Here is a 20,811-nt window from a genome sequence, read left to right as displayed (position 1 = left end):
AACCTCCCATTTACCAATGGGAGCCAGATCTCCAACCCACTCCAACATAAACCACTTACCACCTCTTCAAACACCCCTGCGGGCAGTCACGGAAACCTCTTGAGGCTGGGCTGGCTACAGGAGGAAACAACCAAAACAGATACGGACAAGGCTGCGAGGCAGGAGAACATCAGTTTCCAAGTGTTGTTAACTTGGTGGGAAGAGGTCTGACAGCCAGAATTAAGAGGTCGGGTTTCCTGCTAAAAGAAGCTTTATGCTGAGCTGAGGCAGCGGCACTTCAGTGAGCGAAACGCATCAAGGGAATGCAGCCAGGACGCCTCTCCACACACACTGCGCCAACAGCAACCGCTGCCCGGCAAGGAGTGAAGGCATCATTACCACACCAACAGCGACACAAGCTCTTTAACGCCGTACCTCGACTGGGCAGCCGTCGCTTTTAGCGTGTTCAAAAGCACGTACAGAAAGCACGTGGCTGCGCAGATGCAGGGACTGAAAAGCTGAGGCTGCTGCCAAAGTTGCAAGTGCCAAAGTACTTGAAACTGCAGGGTAAGAAACATGGGGAAAATGAAAGCTCTCACACCAGTGCTGCTGGGCCCTAGGCCTGGTGGCGGTCTGTAGACTCCCTCGAAAGCAGCAAGGCCTGTCCTTTGCTCTGCGTGTTCCTTGGCACAACGATAAAACCAAACTGCTCCTGTAATTCCTTTCAACCAGTAATTAACCAGACATTTACCCAACATCCCCTCAACTTCTTTCAGCACAGCTGAGATTTAAACCAACACTGAAACAAGGTTACACTCCTCATTTTCTGGTTCAGAGCACAACTTGCACCAAAGCACTCGGCAGAGAACCAGGGAACAGTTTATATCCCATTTAAAGCAAATAAGAAATTACACTTTTAAAAATCCATTTACATAATGCTTCTACATAAAGCTGCATAAAACAAAATCTTAAGTACATAGTTTAAAATGTAAAAACAATCAGAAAATGTTTGGGTTCTTCTCATTCCACATCTTTGCCCCAGAAGGAAAGATCCCTCAGGGGAGGACTCCTCACACTCTTCCCTTCTCCAGCGTGGGGTCCCTCCCAGGGCAGACAGTCCAGTGTGACTCCCCCCCAGTGGAGGGCGGCAGTTCTTCAGGAGCGGCTCCAGCATCAGTCCCTTCCATGGGCTGCAGTCCTTCAGGAACACTCTGCTTCAGTGTGGGGTCCCCATAGGGTCACCAGTCCTGCCAGCAAACCCGAAGGTTGCTGAAGTGGCCAGGATTTTCTTTTGCCCCTTCCTGTCACATACATTATCCCAGAGGTGCTGTCACTGTTGCTGATGGGCTTGGCCTTGGTGGGTCTGTCTTGGAGCCAGCTGGCATTGACTACACTGCCCATGGGGGAAGCTTCAGGCACCTGCTCACCAAAGCCACCCCTGCAGGCTCTACCCCAGCACAAGGCAGCAAAGCTTTTGCTGTGCAGGCTACACAGGCACCCTGCTTAGGGAATTTCAAGGGGTGTGACTTGTCACAAGGCTTGCAGCATATTCCAATGCTACACGTGGACATAACATTATCCATTATCATGGCATTTAAGACGTGCAATGCAATGCTGTGAGCAAACTGTATCTACACCCCCCAGATGTATGCAGCAGTCTTGCATTTGCTCTGTGGTCTGAGGTTTAAACACACATTTTGTTAAGGAGTCAATGCTTGAATGTTTTCCTGCCTGATCAATCTTGTAGTCATTGAAGAAGCCATTGAAAAGAAGGCTTTTCAATATGATACTGAATGCAGTTACATTTCTTATTTCTCCATGCCATTTTCAACTTCTGTATTTCAGTGCTTGTCTCACCAACGCCTATGAAACCCTGCGAGACAGTTAAAAAGTCTAACGCTGCTTCACACTGCCTACCATCAATTTCTTCAAAGCACAGAGCAGAGACTTCTGCTGAGGCTCTGAAGAGGTTGCAAAGCTGCAAATCATCAAAAGGATGACCCAATAAAACTGTGGCACAGAAATACCTGCTGCCCATTTTTTAAGCATATCACTTATTACATATCAAGGTAAAGTTTGTTGTAAGGAAGCAACTCAACTCAACTCCCTGTGATGAGTAGTTGCCATGGAACAAGGGACTGCTCTCATCAGTGAGAATCACAGAATCATTTCGGTTAGAAACGGACACGAAGATCATGCAGCCCATCCATTAACTAGCACTACCATGTCCATCACTTAAAGGTGTGCTTAAGCGCTACATCTACATGAGGGTCACTTTGATATCCAGTGTTAAACAGTGTCCGTTTTGGAACGGATTCTGGTTCACCAAAGAACTGATGCCTTCTGTAAAGACAGAATGTTAGGTAGGAAACTCCTCTTCTCCCACTCAGTCATTACGATGCTTGCGTTGATGGGGGAGACGATTGTTTTCAAACCTCTCAGAATTTGTCACAGCACCTGGGAAGCCAGGAATACATCAGATTGTCCATACCTATCGCTGCTGCCCTTGTCCATTATGACGCCTTCAGGTGAGTCACGTCAATAATAATGGAGTATCTTCAACTGGAAGAGGAAAACAGGATATTGAACATCTTTTTTACATTGTACTCAGTAGATGTCACTCAAGCTTTGCTTCAACAGTCTCAAAGGCCAACGCAGGAAGGTCCTTCCTCAGAGTCAGCAAAGAGAAAAAACAGAAAGTCAAATGAGCAAATCTTTGGTTTCCAAAGCAGCGACTCATGACAGTACAGCCATGTCCAGAATGCCTGTTACAGCAAACAAAACATAAACCCCAACTGTTTCTTTCCTTTGTCTGTGTGTGTCTCTGCACACAGTCTCCAAAGTTATTTTTCACTGCAAAGTTTTAAGAGATACACAACACTCAGCCCTCTGCACTCTCCTGCAGGGATTTCAGAGGTATGTGAATCCCTCAATTCTCCCTAGCAGTCTAAATCGTCTTGCAGTTACGTTCAGGATGATGGTGTGAAACACTACACAACAGGAAGGTTAAATGTAACCTAAAGAACAGCTTTCTTACCCAAGTCAAGAAATCATTTGAATTTCTGAGGCTCACTAGTTTGACAGATGTCTGCACAATCTTCAATATTGACAGGCTGAGGCACGATCTCTGCATCAAACACACCTACAGTTCAAGACACTGACTTCTGGAAAAGCTTGTAAATGCTGGGAATGCTCCCATAAACACTCCTGTTGGAAAGAATTCCAACTTCTTTTTCATGTCTGTTTAATTCTCCATTGCTGGTCTCCAAAGGTTCAGCCGCTGCATGGATGTCCCATTGCAGTAACATATGCAGAGAGATGCATGCCCATGTTTGACTAAGCAGGCTGTTTGTTGGGGGAGCCTGCTCTGTCCCATCTTATCCTTAACAGGGCTATGAAGCATGTGAGTGTCCAGCAGTAAAATCTACATTTCCCTGAAGAATGCAGGTTTTGCAGGTGCCTGTGACAGGGCCAGCTTTGCAACCGTACTGCCGCAGCATGGATTTGAGGGTGCATGGGCATTACTGATGTAACCTATTTCAACAAGTTATAAACGCCTTTGCTTTTCTTTTGTGCAAACCAGCTGTGTATGTAAGCACCAGCTTTCGTCCCCGATGTCTTCTGGCCTAGCTGGTTACTGGAGGCAGGAGCTCCTGTCTTGCTCTAAAGCACCTGTTCTCTTATTACCTTAGCCAACGGCAGGTGGCGGAGCTCAGGTCGCCGAGCGACGCCCACAGCCGAGATGGGCTGCGGGGAGCACCAAGGGCTGCTGGCCCCGGCCGCCCCGCCCCGCCCTTCCCCTTGGGTTGTCCCCGGCAGCCGCAGGCAGGCGCCAGGAAGCTGCTCCCGTCCGCGTTAGCTCGCAGGTCCGTGAGGCCGCTGCTGGCCGCGCTCCGGTGCCCCGGCCTGACGCGGAAAGCCGGCCCGTACCGCCGCAGGGGGAGCGAGTAACGGGAGCGAATAATGGCAGCTACGTCACGCCGCGGGCTTCCAGAACGCGCCCGGCCGGTACGGAACGTGCCCGGGCGTTACGGAGCGCGCCCGAGGTCTGGAAGCGGCGCCGGGCGGGCTCGGTCAGCCGGGCGGGTGCAGCCCGCAGCGGAGCGAGCGCTTTGGGGCAGCCTCAGCCAGCGCACACACACGGGGGAGAACTGGGAGCTGAAGCTGCGGGAGCGTTTTTGACTCCTCCAAACGGAATGAGAGAGCTCCAGGACTGCTGGAAGAACAGCAAAGAGTCACGGGGTGCAGTGTCCCTCGTCCTCTGCACTGCATGCACAGGCATCCAGGCCACAGATCTGCCTCTCTTTCCTGGGCGTGACAGCGGCGGGGCAGTACTGCAAACCTGAGCCTGCGAGCGCTTCCGAAGCCAGTTTTAAATTCCTTGGGAATTGCATGAGAAAAGCAAAACACAAAAACCCCCAAACCAAACCAAACCCCAAACTAACGCCCTGTGCAAGTGCAGAGGAGGCCACAACACATGGAGACAGGCTGAGAGAGTTGGGGCTGTTGAGCCTGTAGAAGAGAAGGCTGTGTGGAGAGCTCATAGCAGCCCTTGCAGCTTCTGCAGGCTTTGCTGAGTGTCCCCCTTAGGTTGTGAGTGCAGTATTAAATCATCTCAGTCAAATACACTCTGCTAATCTAAACAACAATAAATGAACACATCTCTTGTACGGTGCAGATTAGCAGTTCCACAAATTGCTCATTTGCTGAACAAGAGGAGTTGCTCAACCCTACGCTGAAGACTACTCACCAGATGATTGTTTGGTGAGAGCTGATCCCTGCAACTCAGTTTCTGAGATTCCCTGCCAGTTCCACAGTCTTCTGTGATGTTTGGTTGAGGATTTCCTGTGGAAAGGGCGAATCTTGTGTCGAGTTCCTTTTGAAGGAAGCTTTCCGATAGTCCGATCCCCTACAATGCTGTTGGGTGATCGAGTGGTGTCCGGGGGGAGGCTCTGCACACATAAATACTGGAATGCAGTTATTTCACAGAAAGGTATCGGATCGAAAGTCATAGAAATTAACAAGAATTCTAGCTCTTTGTCTCCATCACCTGTGCACAAAGCAAAACAAGCTTCCAGCCTGTTCCATGGGAGATCAGTGTAACATGCCTTGTGCAATGTGTTCAGCTGCGTCATTTTCAATCTTCCCACACACAACTCCACATTCCTCTGCATTTTCCTCAGAGAGCCATGGTCGTGAGATCCTGAACCAAACCAGACTGCCTGAACGATCTCATCTTGGTGCAGCTGAACCTGTGGTTGCTTCTGGAGCGGTTAATCTTCAGTATACCACTTCCTACAGGGGACCTGAGATCCATCAAACAGCACTGAACTCGCAGTCAAAACTGCACCGTCGTTTCCAGCTTGAAAGCCCATGTAACCATTTTGCTGCCTGTACTGACTGGGGACACAACACTGCCCTCCTTCCACCTAACCCAGGTTCCCAGCCTGAGCTTGTGCATTTAAGAGCTTGCAGATACTTGCAGAGACACAGATTATGGCTAGTGACATGTGGTTACAGATAGCTGTGAAAGGGGCAAAATGCCTCAAAGAGCTTTCGCTGGTGGCTGCTTTATCTTCTTTCCTTTTCTATATCCTCAGAGCATGTTTCTAAAGAGAGTCAAGCAGCACCCACAGGTTGAAGGAAACTTCCTGCTACTTATAATTGATACCTACTTTGATAGCCTTTGACAGCTCAGCTTGGCTACTCTCCACTTTGCGGTACTTGTGGATCAAAGGATCCTTGTAGTCGCTCTTGTTCTTGGTGGTGTAATCAACGGCAGAGAGCTCGTCACTCTCGCTTCTGGATCTCTTTTGTGCCACCTTGGTTGACTTTGGCGCAGGTTGTATGGCAGACACTGGTGGCAGTGGTGGAGATAGAAAATCTTTCTTCTGGGATTCAGACGAAGCTTTGGAGTGTGATGAGCACATCTGTCCCCATGGGCAATTTCACAGAGACTCTCTGTTGGCGCTGCTGTTGCATTCACGTTGGTTAGCCAGTTGTCAAGGTGCCACTTACTAGAAGTGGGCTGGGGCACTCTTGACAGGAACAGGAGCTTTATTTTCACTAGGGGGGGCTCAAGGTCAGGGGAGTCCTTCACTGGTGACAGCGAATTCTTCTCCTTGATGGGCAAAGGAGGTTTCTCCTTGTGAGAATTCTCTTCAGCAGTGATGGCAGACTTGTTGCTGGTAGCGCTGGTGTGGGTTGTGCCCTGGCTTTGAGGAGGGGGTTTGAAAGCAGCATGGTCCTGGGCACTGCCAGGCAAAATGTCTTTCCTGAGCTTGGGGCCCAGGAAGGGTTTTTCAGTGGCCTTGTGAGAGCTGTTGTGGTTTTTGTTCTCAGGGTCCTGTTGTGGAGCTGACTTTGGGTCTTTTTTGTCACTGAAGTTTGGCTTCTCTTTTGCGTTGCCTTTTGGCTTGTCTCTGGAAGACTGGTCTCTGACCTTGAGAGGATCAGGGTCGCTCTTCACCTTCAGGCCTCCCTTGGGCTCCTCGTGCACTGGGGCTTTGCTGGGCTTTTTGATACCCACAGTCTGCCTGAGCGAGGGCTCCTCAGCACACACGGAAGACTTCTGGCAGTTCTGTTTAGTTGGAAGATGAGTGTCCTGAGGAGGACACTCTTGTGATTGGGCTCCTGCACCTTGGCATGCTGGTGGGAAGAACTGCAGCTAATTCCCTGCTCCTTGCTCTTCTCACGTCTACTCCCGTGGCCAATTTCACGGAGACTCGCTGTTGGCACTGCTGGTGGGCTCACTTTGGTTAGCCAGTTGTCAGGCTGCCACTTCCTAGAAGTTGGTGGGTCAGGCTGCAGGCAAAAAGAGAAAGGAAAGATGAGAGCCTGATGTCTTCATGAGCTATTTGCTTTCTAGCACAGCTTACCAGAACCCAGGAAATTTCCTCTTTCAACAGTTTGAAAGAGCTTGAGAGACCATGAGACAGTGGGGATGCTCTAGCATGTGCACATCAACATCTGCTTGAGAAACATAGAGCCCATTTCTCCACAGGATCAGTCAGACGTGTTGCACAGCACTCCTGGATCACTGCTAGCCCTACCTGTCATCACTAAGAGACCAGTCTGCATGAAAGCTTCATCTCTGTTTGCCACTAACCAACCCTGCTGCAAACTGAGACAACATATAAACCATAATACTGCAGATTCTAAAGCATCTAAAGCAGTCATTATCTGTTCATCAGTTGTGGTTTGAATGCTGAGTTCATTAGTGACATTTTGCAAAGCCTGGCTAACAGTGTGAGCTGCTTGTACTGATTGTGTTGGTGGTGCAATAGCAGTAGACGCAGCAGCTAATATTACGACAGCCGATATTATAGCAACGAAAAGCCAGCCTTTAAAATGCTTAATTCCATGCTTTCTGTCTTGAATATCTGTAACAATCAATCAAAGTAATCTAAACCTCCTTCACTTTCCCGTTCTGGGGTGAGATTCACTGCTAGCCACACAGAAGCTCTTTGCTTAAAAGGGATGATACTAGCATTTTCAGTGACATCAATAGGAGAAATACATGTCTTAAGAATCATTTTTTTCTGGTTCTACTTCCTAGGTTAAGTTCCCTGAATTAACAGTTAAGCCCATTGCAATTCCCAGCACATACAAATGTGCAGTACAAATGCATGATTGATTCCAGGAACGAATATGGGGTATTATCTTAGTACTAGGGTGTATTCTAAACAAAGCAGCTCTTGTAATATTAATAAAAGTTAGGGCCAAGCACCACATATTAGTTTTAACGGTGGAGTGATTGCCAGCGGCAAATAATTGTAATACGGGGCCAGACAGACCCCCATGATGCCAGATTACATGACAAAGAGTGCCATGAGGGCCTCAGTCAATGACCTCTCCTGCTGCCCAGTTTATCATTTGGGGTTTCTCCCCCAGCTTACTTTAAACACACTAAGCAGGGCTCCTCCCACGTGCCCAGCGTGTTGCAGGCGCTCTTCAGGCTTTGTTTGTGGTGTCTCTACAAACTGCCCCAACGCTTCAGTAGAACGGGAGGGGCTCTGGTGTCCATCCTGGCCCTTGCACCAGGGGAGCACTGGGAGCCGAAGCGGAAGCAGCTTCTTTTGAACATGAGCACCCAACTCTAGCAAATCACTTTTTTTCAAGTCACTCACCCTGCTTTGAGCAGGGGCAAACACCAACCTGCTCAGCTGAGCTGCAAACACCAACCTGCTCAGCTGCAGCTGCAAACACCAACCTGCTCAGCTGCAGCTGCAAACACCAACCTGCTCAGCTGCAGCTGCAAACACCAACCTGCTCAGCTGCAGCTACAAACACCAACCTGCTCAGCTGCAGCTGCAAACACCAACCTGCTCGGCTGAGCTGCAAACACCAACCTGCTCAGCTGCAGCTGCAAACACCAACCTGCTCAGCTGCAGCTCCAAACACCAACCTGCTCAGCTGAGCTGCAAACACCAACCTGCTCAGCTGAGCTGCAAACACCAACCTGCTCAGCTGCAGCTGCAAACACCAACCTGCTCAGCTGCAGCTGCAAACACCAACCTGCTCAGCTGCAGCTACAAACACCAACCTGCTCAGCTGAGCTGCAAACACCAACCTGCTCAGCTGCAGCTGCAAACACCAACCTGCTCAGCTGAGCTGCAAACACCAACCTGCTCAGCTGAGCTGCAAACACCAACCTGCTCGGCTGCAGCTGCAAACACCAACCTGCTCGGCTGCAGCTACAAACACCAACCTGCTCAGCTGCAGCTACAAACACCAACCTGCTCAGCTGCAGCTACAAACACCAACCTGCTCAGCTGCAGCTGCAAACACCAACCTGCTCAGCTGCAGCTGCAAACACCAACCTGCTCGGCTGCAGCTGCAAACACCAACCTGCTCGGCTGCAGCTACAAACACCAACCTGCTCGGCTGCAGCTGCAAACACCAACCTGCTCAGCTGCAGCTGCAAACACCAACCTGCTCAGCTGCAGCTGCAAACACCAACCTGCTCAGCTGTAGCTGCAGCTGCAAACACCAACCTGCTCGGCTGCAGCTCCAAACACCAACCTGCTCAGCTGCAGCTGCAAACACCAACCTGCTCAGCTGCAGCTACAAACATCAACCTGCTCAGCTGCAGCTACAAACACCAACCTGCTCGGCTGCAGCTGCAAACACCAACCTGCTCAGCTGCAGCTGCAAACACCAACCTGCTCGGCTGCAGCTGCAAACACCAACCTGCTCAGCTGCAGCTACAAACACCAACCTGCTCAGCTGCAGCCATAAAGACCTGCTGACAACTGTACCTTCTCATTGACCCTTTCTCACCCGCAATGTCCATCTGCTACCTGTTAAACTTTTCACACGAACCTGACAACAAGGAATACACAGAACACCATCTGCCCTCAACACACACACATGCATGGGATCCCACAAGCACACTCCCCACAACTACAGTATTTGACACAAAATCCAGACACACAATCAGTACCCCCACTACACGGTCCCACATACAGAACGTGGTGCAAGGACCTGTGAAGATGATCAGGAAAGCAGCCCCGAGAAGCATCATCGCAGTGTGAGCTGTCAGGCTCAACCTTAGCGGGTGTCCCGGCAGAGGCTCTGCCTGCCCCGCATCGTGTGAGGCTCTGGCTTTTATACTGGCCAAAATGCACACTCATTCCGACACAGGTGGCCAGCCCACGTCAGAAGAAGTGGCCAACAATATTGATAAAGGTCTCCACGGGTTGATAGAAACATGGACATACTTATATTTGGCAACTTCCAGTGCATGAGCACTGTACAGTCCAGTACACAGACAAGACTGTATCAAATGAGCTGGATATGGGGCCTCAGGTCCATGGTCCATCTCCGTTTGCCTGATATCTCTGATAAGAGCATACGAGAGACCTCCCCACTGCGGGTCTTGATCCAGCACATACACCACATGGAAAGAACATAGTACGTTGGCATGCCCCACTCGTCTCGCTTCTCCCTTTACAGCTGCCCCTTTAGGGGACCTTCCAGGCCAGCATCAGAATTACCAGACTCCTTCTCAGGGTCAATAGGGCCTGGGTCATGAAGAGTGGGCGCTCGGTGTGCACTCGCAGCCCAGAAAGCCAACCATATCCTGGGCTGCATCAAAAGGAGCATGAGCAGCGGGTCACAGGAGGTGATCCTGCCCCTCTACTCTGCTCTCGTGAGACCGCACCTGGAGTATTGTGTGCAGTTCTGGTGTCCTCAACATCAAAAGGACATGGAACTGTTGGAACAAGTCCAAGAGGGGTCCACGAGGATGATCAGGGGACTGGAGCACCTCCTGTATGAAGAGAGGCTGAGAAAGTTGGGCCTGTTCAGCCTGGAGAAGAGAAGGCTGTGTGGAGACCTCATAGGAACCTTCCAGTACCTGAAGGGAGCCTATAAGGATGGTGGTGAGGGACTCTTCATTAGGGACTGTAGTGACAGGACAAGGGGTAACTTGTTAACCAGGGGAAGTTTAGATTGGCTATAAGGAAGAAGTTCTTTACTGTGAGGGAGGTGAGGCACTGGAATGGGTTGCCCAGGGAAGGTGTGAATGCTCCATCCCTGGCGCTGTTCAAGGCCAGGTTGGACAGAGAATTGGGTGACATGGTTTAGTGTGAGGTGTCCCTGCCCATGGCAGGGGGGTTGGAACTTGATGATATTAAGGTCCTTTCCAACCCTAAGATTCTGTGATTCTAAGGTATGATTGTGGCAGGGGACTCCACATGACTCCCACCATTAAATGGGGCCTTCTCTCTTGAATTAGGCTGAAACTGCTTTCAAACCTGTTCTCAGCAGTGCTTGCAGTGCAGAGCTGTGCAAACCCAAGTACTTTATTCCAGATGCTCCACCTACATTTTTTGCTGGCTGCTGTTACCACATCTGTATTTGTTTTCTGAACATTTGCATGTTCTCTTGACTGGAGCTGGCAGCAAATAAAGTGCTTCTAGCCAAGAGATGACACTTAGATTCGCATTTCTTTTCTGGCTCTGGCAGCAAGGTTGGTGCTGTTGCTGCCACTTCGTGGCATTCCAACACAATTCCTTGGATTCTGGACTGTTGCATTTCAAAGCTGTTCCAGCACAAGAAAAGCCAACAGGAAGCTGTGTGATTCCTGCCATCTGACCTGCCTCGTGTGCAGGGTGCTCCATCACTCCAGGCCAAAAGCCCATGCCAATCCATACCTGCCCCCAGTTTGCCACCAGAACACTGACTCAGGCTTCCAGTGAGTACCCACAACCTATGGAAGCTGGGTCAGCAGTGTCCTCACAGAGATCAGACACTCGTGCACTGGGCTGTGCTGAAGAGAACGCATGTGTGCCTGCGGCTGCCTGCCTGGCTTCTGAATCACAGATTGGGATGGGATGGGTTGGGATGGGATGGGTTGGGATGGGATGGGTTGGGATGGGAGGGACCTTCAGAGCCCATCCAGTCCAACCTTCCTGCAATGAGCAGGGACATCAACTGGATCAGGTTGCCGAGGCAGACCCACAGCCACCCTGGCCTTGAATGTCTCCAAGGATGGGGCATCTACCATAGCATCCCATGGGCACATTTCCCCCAGTCCCTGCCTTTGCCTTCTGTGACTTGGGCAGTTGGCTGGAGCCTCTGCTGGTGAAGACCAAAGCAAAAAACCTGTCATTGAGTACCTCAGTGTCCTTTCTCCATGCCCCAGGTAACTTGGTCTTTCATTTCCTTCTGCAAGGGGGCCACGCTTTCCCTCGGCTTCCTTTTATCCTTGACACACCCATAGGAGTTGTTCTTGTTGCCCCTACACCTCCTCCTCCTGCTGCATTCCTTCTCTTCCACTGCCCATCTCCATCCCACCTCCAAAATGAACCCTCCTCGCTTTAGCCCTAAGCAAGGATTGTAGCAAACAAACCTTTTGGGGTGCAAGGGGTAGGGAAATGATGGAACAGAGGATGTGAGTGACACAGGTGCAGCTGCACCCTGGCCAGCAGAGAGGGCAGCTTGTATTCAACTCACCCTCGCTCCCCACAAGAACCAGAACAAGACCCACACATGTATGGCCACAACCACTGCTGCCTTCCCATGCTTCTCTTCTTACCTTCCATGCGTCTTGCAGCCGGCCTCGGGGAGACCTGCTGTCACACCACTTGAAACACTGAGGGATGGCAGTGAACTGAGTCCCAGTCCCACCTTGCCTGAGCAAAGGCACCACCAAGCTCCTCCTGTCTAAGCCTGGAACTAAAATTCCCACCAGATGCTCTACGGTTTACAGACTACATTAGACAAACCACATGCATGGTCAGCAAACATCTTTGGCGCAGTGTCTGGTACACAAAGGACCTGAATAATGCATAAATTGTATCACAGTAGTGCACAGGGACATGCAGAAATCATTCTTCCAAGGCACAGTTACACTGCCCAACATAAACCCAAATAATGGGAAAAGCCCCAAACAAGAACTGTTAAGGCCACTGCAAAGAGCTCACCTCACACAGCCCCTGAGAAGCAGAGCTACCATGGGGCATGGAACTCTGTGAGATTCCCTGAGGGAATGGGATCTCCCTATCAGTGAATGCTTAGAGCCAGGCTCTGGTGGCTGCCGGCGACTGACTCTGGCACAGTCTTCCTGAATCCAGTTTAGGAGGATAAGAGCCTGATGCCTTGAATCATGGCACTCCTGCCACTCTGAGCACCCAGATTTGCACACATTCTTGTTCCTAAAGGAAAGGGCAAGGGGTGACAAACAGGGGAGCAATTGAAACGGAGACTTCTTGTACATGAATTCATACTTAAACCTCATTCAGAAGGGAAATACTAAGACCATTCAGAGAGAAAAGGCCAACGGCAACTTCTCTACAAGAAGCATGAAGACGCTTGCAACAACTCCTAACAAACGGGCTACTTCATTTATTATTGAAGAACTTGATCCAGCTGCTTAAGAAGAAGAAGAAGAACCAACTTAACTAACTAACTTGAGCACCAGTTAAGCCATTTCCATTTCCAGTCTCAGCCAGTGTAAACCCTGTCTAACATAGTGGACCAGTCTGATCAAGCTGCTGGTCAGTGACAGCTCCCCCGATGCCGCGTCAAATTCTCCAAAAACCTCTGGAAATAAAGAGAGAAAACATTTGGTTGGTTTCACACAACATATATCACACACAACATATAAACAATGATAACGTGGAACACACACATTTCCGTGCAGTGGGATTATCTATTCACCGTGCCAATGGCACACAGCCGCTTCTGCGCTAACAAAATGAGCAAGGAAAGAGTGATGCTCTCTCAGAAAAAGTTACTTGCCTGCCCAGCACCTTGTCACACACTAGTTTACCACTTGCCAAGAACGAGGCAAATCAAAAGCTATCATTTGTAGGCAGGCACAAGAGGTACCTCCTCTCAGAGTGAAACAGTAACTGATTTGTAGAGTAGCGGTTCTAATGCAAGAAATGTTGTAATTAGACTTTTGCTTTGCGGTAGGTGGGGTAAGTCCCAGCCATGAGAAGACAGTACAGGGCAAGTCACTGAGCCCTCTCCTTCTCTCTTTCCTCCCCAAACAAGTGCTTACTAAAGCAGAAGCCAGGCTGGCTGCAGGGCCAGCCTGGCCTGGTGGCTTTACAAAGTACAGAAGAGGGGTGTAAAAACAAAACCTTTACCTTTCAAACTTGAGTTGAGGTCACTTTGGCTGGGAGGCACCATTTGGCAAAGAAGGCACTGGGAGAAGATTTGTGACGTGTCCGGCAGATCCCTGACAAATCACAGAATACGGACAGATCCGGTTAGAGAGATGTCAAAAACGATTCCAAAGCTTGCCTTGCCTAAACTGCAGTAGGAAACACTTTTTTGTCCCAGGCATAGTCTGTCTTCCAGGCTCTACCTGTCTTCTTACCTACTTCTCAGCACCTCCTCCAATAATGGAAATGGAAACCTGGCTTCTTACCTGACTGCTAGTAAGCCATTCATATCATTAATACTTTGCCCAAGCATGGGGAAATTAAGTAGCAGCTTTCCTTGCACAATGGCTAAGATAGCAGTAAGGCTGCAAGCAGCACATTTTTCACGGTGTTTCAGGAAACCTTTCACTAACCAAGGCAGCAATAGGTAATATCCATTCACACTTATTTCCAGCTTAACCACACAATTGTTCATTCTCCATTGCCAATTACATCATAAGGAAAAAGCAAGCAGTTAGAAGCCAGCCCATAGAGCGAGCACACTCGGGCATGACTCACACAATATCCTAGAGCACACACACCCAGCTGCTAGTAAATACCAAGATAATTGAATTTTACAACCCAAAATGGCAAAGATCCAGCTGCAAGGATCACTAACAATTTCATAAGCAAACTATCAACCAAATTTCAACAGGGGAGATTCAGGTTAGAGAGATGGAAGAATTTCTTTACTGTGAGGATGAAATAGGCTGCCCAAAGAAGTGGTAAATGCTCTATCCCATCCCAAACCAGTCTACGATGCTATGAAAACCTTATACCCGGCTTGTATGTTTCTTATTTTTAAGCAGCCCACTTTTCCCTTTTGTAAACACCCTTCTTTTACACCACTCTTGTACTTGCAGTTGCCTACAGTCAGAAACAGTTACTGCCATCAGCATGATGCCTTTGGTTTTTACATGGGCACCTCTTCTCACTATGCATCACTAAATGAGATGAAAACAAATGATGGCAAGTCAGCAGAGGAATTACAATGGGGGCTTCTGGGCTAGTGACGTATGGTTACAGATAGCCGTGAAAGGGGCAAAATGCCTCAAAGAGCTTCAGCTGGTGGCTGCTTTATCTTCTTTCTTTTCAATAACCTCAGAGCATGTTTCTAAAGAGAGTCAAGCAGCACCCACAGGTTGAAGGAAACTTCCTGCTACTTATAATTGATACCTACTTTGATAGCCTTTGACAGCTCAGGTTGGCTACTCTCCACTTTGCGGTACTTGTTAATCAAAGGATCCTTGTAGTCCCTCTTGTTATTGATGGTGTAATCAATGGCAGAGAGCTCCTCACTCTCGCTTCTGCATCTCTTTTGTGCCACCTTGGTTGACTTTGGTGCAGGTTGTATGGCAGACACTGGTGGCAGTGGTGGAAATAGAAAACCTTTCTTCTGGGATTCAGTTGAAGCCCTGGAGTTTGATGCACTGGAGATGGGAAGAGAATTCAGCAATTGGGATGAATGAATTGGGGTGCATCAATAACGTAGCGATTTTTTACAAACTTTGTTGCAACATGCACCAGTTACACTTCAGCTTCTCTGGAAGCGAAAATGACATGAAGAATCCAACAAAAGCAAAATGAAAGTCATTGTGCATTAGATACCACATCTTCAGCTGCTAACAACAGGCAGGCAAGTTGCTTTTCAAGTAAAATTAAGCCCCGGGAGTTGTCCTTGGAATGAAAACTTAGAACCAGGATGGCAGGATATTGCAAAAAAGGCATCCCTCCAGCACAGCCCCTTTCACTTAAAGACAGAGACCGTCAATTCTCTGCGAGAAATCACCCAACAAGGCAAACAAACTGCAGCACTGCCTCTCTTTCCCCATTTACGGTAGAAGGTGTCTTCTACGGTTACAGATACTCACCCTGACACTTGATCCTATACATACTTGGATAGAATTAAACTGAGTTGTTCCTTTAAGACTTGCCTGCTCAACTAGACATCAAGACTGAGAGGGTTCAAGTCAGAGATTTAAAATGTAGCGCTTTTTGAAGGGCAGGGACTATCACATTTAATAATATGGTGGCATATCAGATTTCTGATCATCGGAAGTTAGGAATACAAGGGAACTCTGGCAGCTTTAAGCAACACCAAATAACTCTAAACCTTTTTTCATAACTGCTCATTTCCGTCACTTTTCCTCAGCTTCTCAAAGTTTCCACAGAACAGCTGCCACCCCCCAGATTGTCTAGAGCAATCACCTGCTTACAGATTGCCTCCACTGAGGTTTGGAGAGGAGGAATGACCCCTGCATCCCAGCAGGTAGGCAGCCTACCACACTGTATGCAACTCGACCAGCAAATCTGTGCTGCACAAATTTGTTTCCTGCATCTGGTCCGAAAGACAGCAGTGCAAATGGTTGCCTACCCCCTTAAAAGGACAAGTAATATGGACGCAACTGGCAATTACATTTCCTGCAGTGTGAACAGATTTCCTGAGCTACGCGTATGGATCAGAGCATGCCGCAATGTAACCTGCAGGATGGAGAAGCGTTTAAAATCATGTCCATCTCAATGGTTAGAAATCTGACAAATGCCACAACATTCAACACTTGTGCAGCACTGTAAAGCAAGAATGGGAGGATGACCAGCCACTGAAACATCAGCTTATACTTGAATGGTTAGAACCATAATCCTCAGCATTAAGAAGGGATCAGAAACAGGTGACACCCAAGTATCACTTCGCATCTGCAACAATTAAAAAGGTGAATAAATTACATTCCGAATGCCACATGGTCGATTCCAGGAGTTAAAGACAAATGTTCAGCAGATGAAGCTTCAGGAAGCACATTACCTTATAAGCAGATGTATAAGGAGAGAAGATACAGTTCCTTTTTTAGGACAGACTCGCTTGCCTGCATCTTTCTGCCATTCCACCACTGTATACTCACTTCAATTTCTTGGAGTCTTTCTTAGGTGAAGACTTCAGGGATTTTTGTTCTTTCTCCAATTTCAATTTCTTCCTATTCGTCTCTTCGTCCACTGCTTTCCTCTAACGGGAAGAAAGAAAACCAAATCACTCAGGGTTTTAAAGTTCATGTAAAGTAGAAACCAGTACAGCCAAGTCTGATCAATTCCTGGTAAAAGTCTTGAAAAGATACTGGGACCAACAAAGGGGAAACCCAGACCACAGCAGATACAGATTTCAGCTTCACTAACCAGTATCCTAAAATAATGTTTTATCTACTTCTGCTTGGATATTTTCTAGTGGCAGAGATGAAACTGCTCAGCCTCTTGCTGTTAATAGTCATGAAAATTAAGGCACTTCTGTTGCTCAAAATAAGCTCTGCATCTGTTCTGGAGGGCCTTTTCTTCTTCTACTTGGTAGGAATTATACAGGAGTGAATTCAGATTGCTCCTGATGTAGGCATGAACTGCAAACAATTGTGGGTTTCGATAAGTCTCATCAAAGGCAAGGAAAACACTGCATTCAGATGTGCAGGGCTTTTGGGGTTTATTACCAAAACTATGATACAGATGAAATTTGAAGAGACAGTTAAAATTGCTGCCACTGTCTTCCAGCAGGAAACATCTGAAACATCTCTGAAACATCTTACAAGTCTAAAAATACAAAGCTTGCTCAAAAAATAAGAAAGACTAAAGATAACGATGCTACCATATAGCCCACTCCAAAACAATTGCTCAGAAGCAAAATCACTCAAGTAAAATGATGCACTGCAAGTGACAATTCAAAATCCATTGTGGCTTCTAAAGATAATCTCTCCTAAAAGCCCTTACCTATGACAGGAGGACAAAATCAGATGAAAGGACAGGCGAGAGATGGAAAACTCTCTTCTAGTTTATCAAAAGCCTTGGCAGAAAGAGGGTGTTTACCTTTGTTGGGAATGGAAATTTGGAAGGCTCTGCAGTAGGAGAAGCAGGAATATCTGTCAGAAGAGGTAGCCATGGTTGGGTCATTTCCTGGAGAGCGAATGACAGAAGCGGGTTACAGTATTTTGCTGATACAGGCAGCTGAAGTTTTACCTTTAAGAGATTTACATTCATGTACAAAAAATAAGCTGACCCCATCGCAAACCCAAGAGGCAATATCACAGCATGAAGCCCTCTTTCAGCTCAGCAAGCCAGACCATCATGAGGACTTGCTCCTTTTCTCCAAGCACACTTGCATTGCCCAATTAGCAGCAATCTCAGTGAAGCTTGTAGAGAGCTAAATACTTCCCATGTTTGCAGGATTATTTAGCAAAGGGAAAAGTACATAAAACCTGTATATGAGTAGTTCTGGGCTTTTTCAAAGTTCGGGAGCTTCCTAGTATGGGATATTCCTCCTCCTCCCCATTACCTTAATGTGTACAAAATACAAACACGTAGATCTATTCTTTAAGAGCACCTACCTTCAAAATTTCATTAACGGTTTGGGCATCACAGTGCAAGGTTCGCTACAAGGAAATAAAAAGAAGGAAGCAGCATGAGTTAGTTTGTTTAGCAACTGACATGAGATAAACAGCTGCACTCATCAAACATTTGCTTACCAACCCTTCTGCAAATGCCATGGGAGTCCATTAATAATAAAAGGCTAAAAAGCCCCATCAGAAGGGCAGTTTATTCTACAAAGCCTGTTCTTTTCAAACCTTTAGTAGAAGATATACTCTAATAAAGATGAGAAAGAATCAAAGTGAAAGAGAGTTCATTAAACAGTGGTGCTTGTTCAGCTGACAGGATTCCCCTTGTTTCATAACTTGTGCTCTCCTGTGCACCCACGTGCACTCAGCAGAATAAGAAGCCAGCATAAAGCCCTAAGCTTGGAGAAGGCAAAGTAAAGGTGGCTGTAAGTGGAAGAATAACCCACCAGACTCCTAAATGCCAGGTCCTGGACTCAAGGGAACAGCTGCTTCCAATTTACTACTATAATTTAATATATATATTTGGTTATAAATTTATTGTTCCATGCCATCATTGAAAACATTTCTGAACTGGGGAGCTCAGATTTTCAAAAAGAAACAGACTGGAAGCAAAAGAAAGTGATGACTTGTTTTTGAAGTGCAGGACATGCTCTTGGAACTTATGAACCTCAACAGCTCTCAAGGGCATAAACCCGCATTTTCATTTCCAACCCACAGGTTTTATCAGCACCCACCCCTTCTAACAGAATGCAACTTGTTCAGATCTGGCACCATCAAGCACTTAGGTGAACCTGAGCTCACCTACCAAGGGAAAAGCCTAACCCTTCTACACTGCACTTCTGCACTAAATTTGCTTCAAGAAATTGCTCAAAAAAGCATTTGATGGAGCAGGAAACAGAATGGTGTCATACTTCCCAAGGGCTAAGTCCATCGGGTAGAAATCTTCAGGACATTTTTGGTTTACATTGATACTTTCCAGAGGGTCTACAGTTACATCTTACAAACTCACTTAGGAGAACCCTGGGGTGTCCACAGACAAATACCCAAAACCCCCAAAACCTTCAACCTAGCAGGTGACCACAGAACTCACTGCACAGTCAGCTGTCCCAGTACCCAGCGAAGATACAGGACTTCTACTCACCAGCACTCAGAGTGAGTACTGATGCTCTGCATGCACTGACTGTAGGTACATCACCCCTTGACCTTCTCAGTGTATCATTCCCCCCTTCTTCTGTCAAACAATTTCGACAGGCAAAACAGAAGTCATAGCAACAGAAGCAGTCGCTCTAACCATAAGGCCTGCTGCAGCCTCACTAATAAAAAAGACACAGAATCATGGTGAGTGCTGCATTTTCACCATCCAGGTATCTCCCCCTGATGTACTGGCAAAAGGCAATCTCAAAATACACCTTCTAAAAATGATAAGGTGTGCCCAGCCATCAACGCTGCTCGGAGCCTCTGCCCTTTGGTGACCTGTTCTCCCATAGCTGAGCTTACCCTGCCAGCAACAGAGCCCCCCAACAACGGCACTCACCTTTATGGGCCCAGAAGGGATTTCTGATTTGGATCGTTGGGCTCTGGCGTTCACCTTCGAATCTGAGCTCTTTCCAAAGGTATTTTTGTCAAAGGAGTGTGGAACATGAGGTGCTGCATGTGAGGCCGGAAGAAGAACTCTCTGAAGCCCTAGGAAATTCCGCTGTTTTTTGGAGTTGATGAACCCCATGACATCCTCATAATTGCCCAGCACGTTCTGAATTTTGTTTGACAAGTCATCTCTGTTATTAGTCTGCAACAAAAGAGGCAGAGATGGAAAAAGCTTGCACCCTCAACTTCAAGAGATTCAGCTCTGTAAGAGAGATGCTTCAGGATCTTAATTTCATCACCGTGTATCACCACAAGCAAAGTTATGAGAGCTCATCTTGATCCTGCAGTGCACTCCCTCCAAAGCAAGTGGGACTGCTCTACTCAGTATTGGTTCTTCAGATGGGAAGATGCTGCTTCTGTACGTATCATACTCAAGGCTGCTACACCCTATGCAGAAGCCACAGCTCTGCCCTTATGCTCCAACCATCTCTCCTCCTCTCCCTCCACCACACTCCCTCTCCACCATTACCTTATAGGGTGCTGCAAAGAGGGGAGTTGTGTTGTCCCCAATGAGTCTCCCTCTAGCACGCAGCAGGTTTCTGACCTCCTTGTATAAGCTTTAGGAAAGAGAGAAAGAAAGGTTGGTTAACACTTTACACCACTGTTATCAACAAGTACCAGCTCTGCTTTCCAGACAACAGTGTATGTGCGGCATGAAAGTCATTTTGAACAGGATGCTTCGAGTTGACAAATCAGTTATGTCACGTTACCCAATGGAAATATAATGCATACAAGGTACAGCAAGCATCCTTCTCAGTGGTTTCTACTCTTGATACCATACACCAAGACAAGTGGGAAGGGAAAAGCTATCCATCCACCTCTTCAAACACCGCTGCGGGCAGTCACAGAAACCTCTTGAGGCTGGGCTGGCTACAGGAGGAAACAACCAAAACAGATACGGACAAGGCCGCGAGGCAGGAGAACATCAGTTTCCAAGTGTTGTTAACTTGGTGGGAAGAGGTCTGACAGCCAGAATTAAGAGGTCGGGTTTCCTGCTAAAAGAAGCTTTATGCTGAGCTGAGGCAGCGGCACTTCAGTGAGCGAAACGCATCAAGGGAATGCAGCCAGGACGCCTCTCCACACACACTGCGCCAACAGCAACCGCTGCCCGGCAAGGAGTGAAGGCATCATTACCACACCAACAGCGACACAAGCTCTTTAAC

The 20,811-nt window shown here is 47.8% G+C and overlaps 1 protein-coding gene across 1 annotated transcript; it reads right to left on the bottom strand.

Annotated features, from left to right (window-relative positions):
- Window positions 1-16,530: 16,530 nt before the first annotated feature.
- Window positions 16,531-20,285, bottom strand: LOC117436418 (AF4/FMR2 family member 1-like). Its single transcript, XM_034064456.1, has 5 exons — window positions 20,118-20,285; window positions 19,539-19,790; window positions 17,996-18,040; window positions 17,478-17,564; window positions 16,531-16,635 (listed from the first exon to the last, which is right to left on the bottom strand). The coding sequence occupies exons 2-5, from the start codon at window positions 19,725-19,727 to the stop codon at window positions 16,531-16,533; spliced, it is 426 nt and encodes a 141-aa protein (XP_033920347.1). The 5' UTR covers window positions 19,728-19,790; window positions 20,118-20,285.
- Window positions 20,286-20,811: the final 526 nt, after the last annotated feature.

This window comes from Melopsittacus undulatus, chromosome 7 (assembly GCF_012275295.1).
Source record: "Melopsittacus undulatus isolate bMelUnd1 chromosome 7, bMelUnd1.mat.Z, whole genome shotgun sequence".
In the NCBI taxonomy this organism is placed as follows: Eukaryota; Metazoa; Chordata; class Aves; order Psittaciformes; family Psittaculidae; genus Melopsittacus; species Melopsittacus undulatus.
Note: the sequence above shows the minus strand (reverse complement) of the source record. Positions and strands in the feature narration are given on the sequence as shown.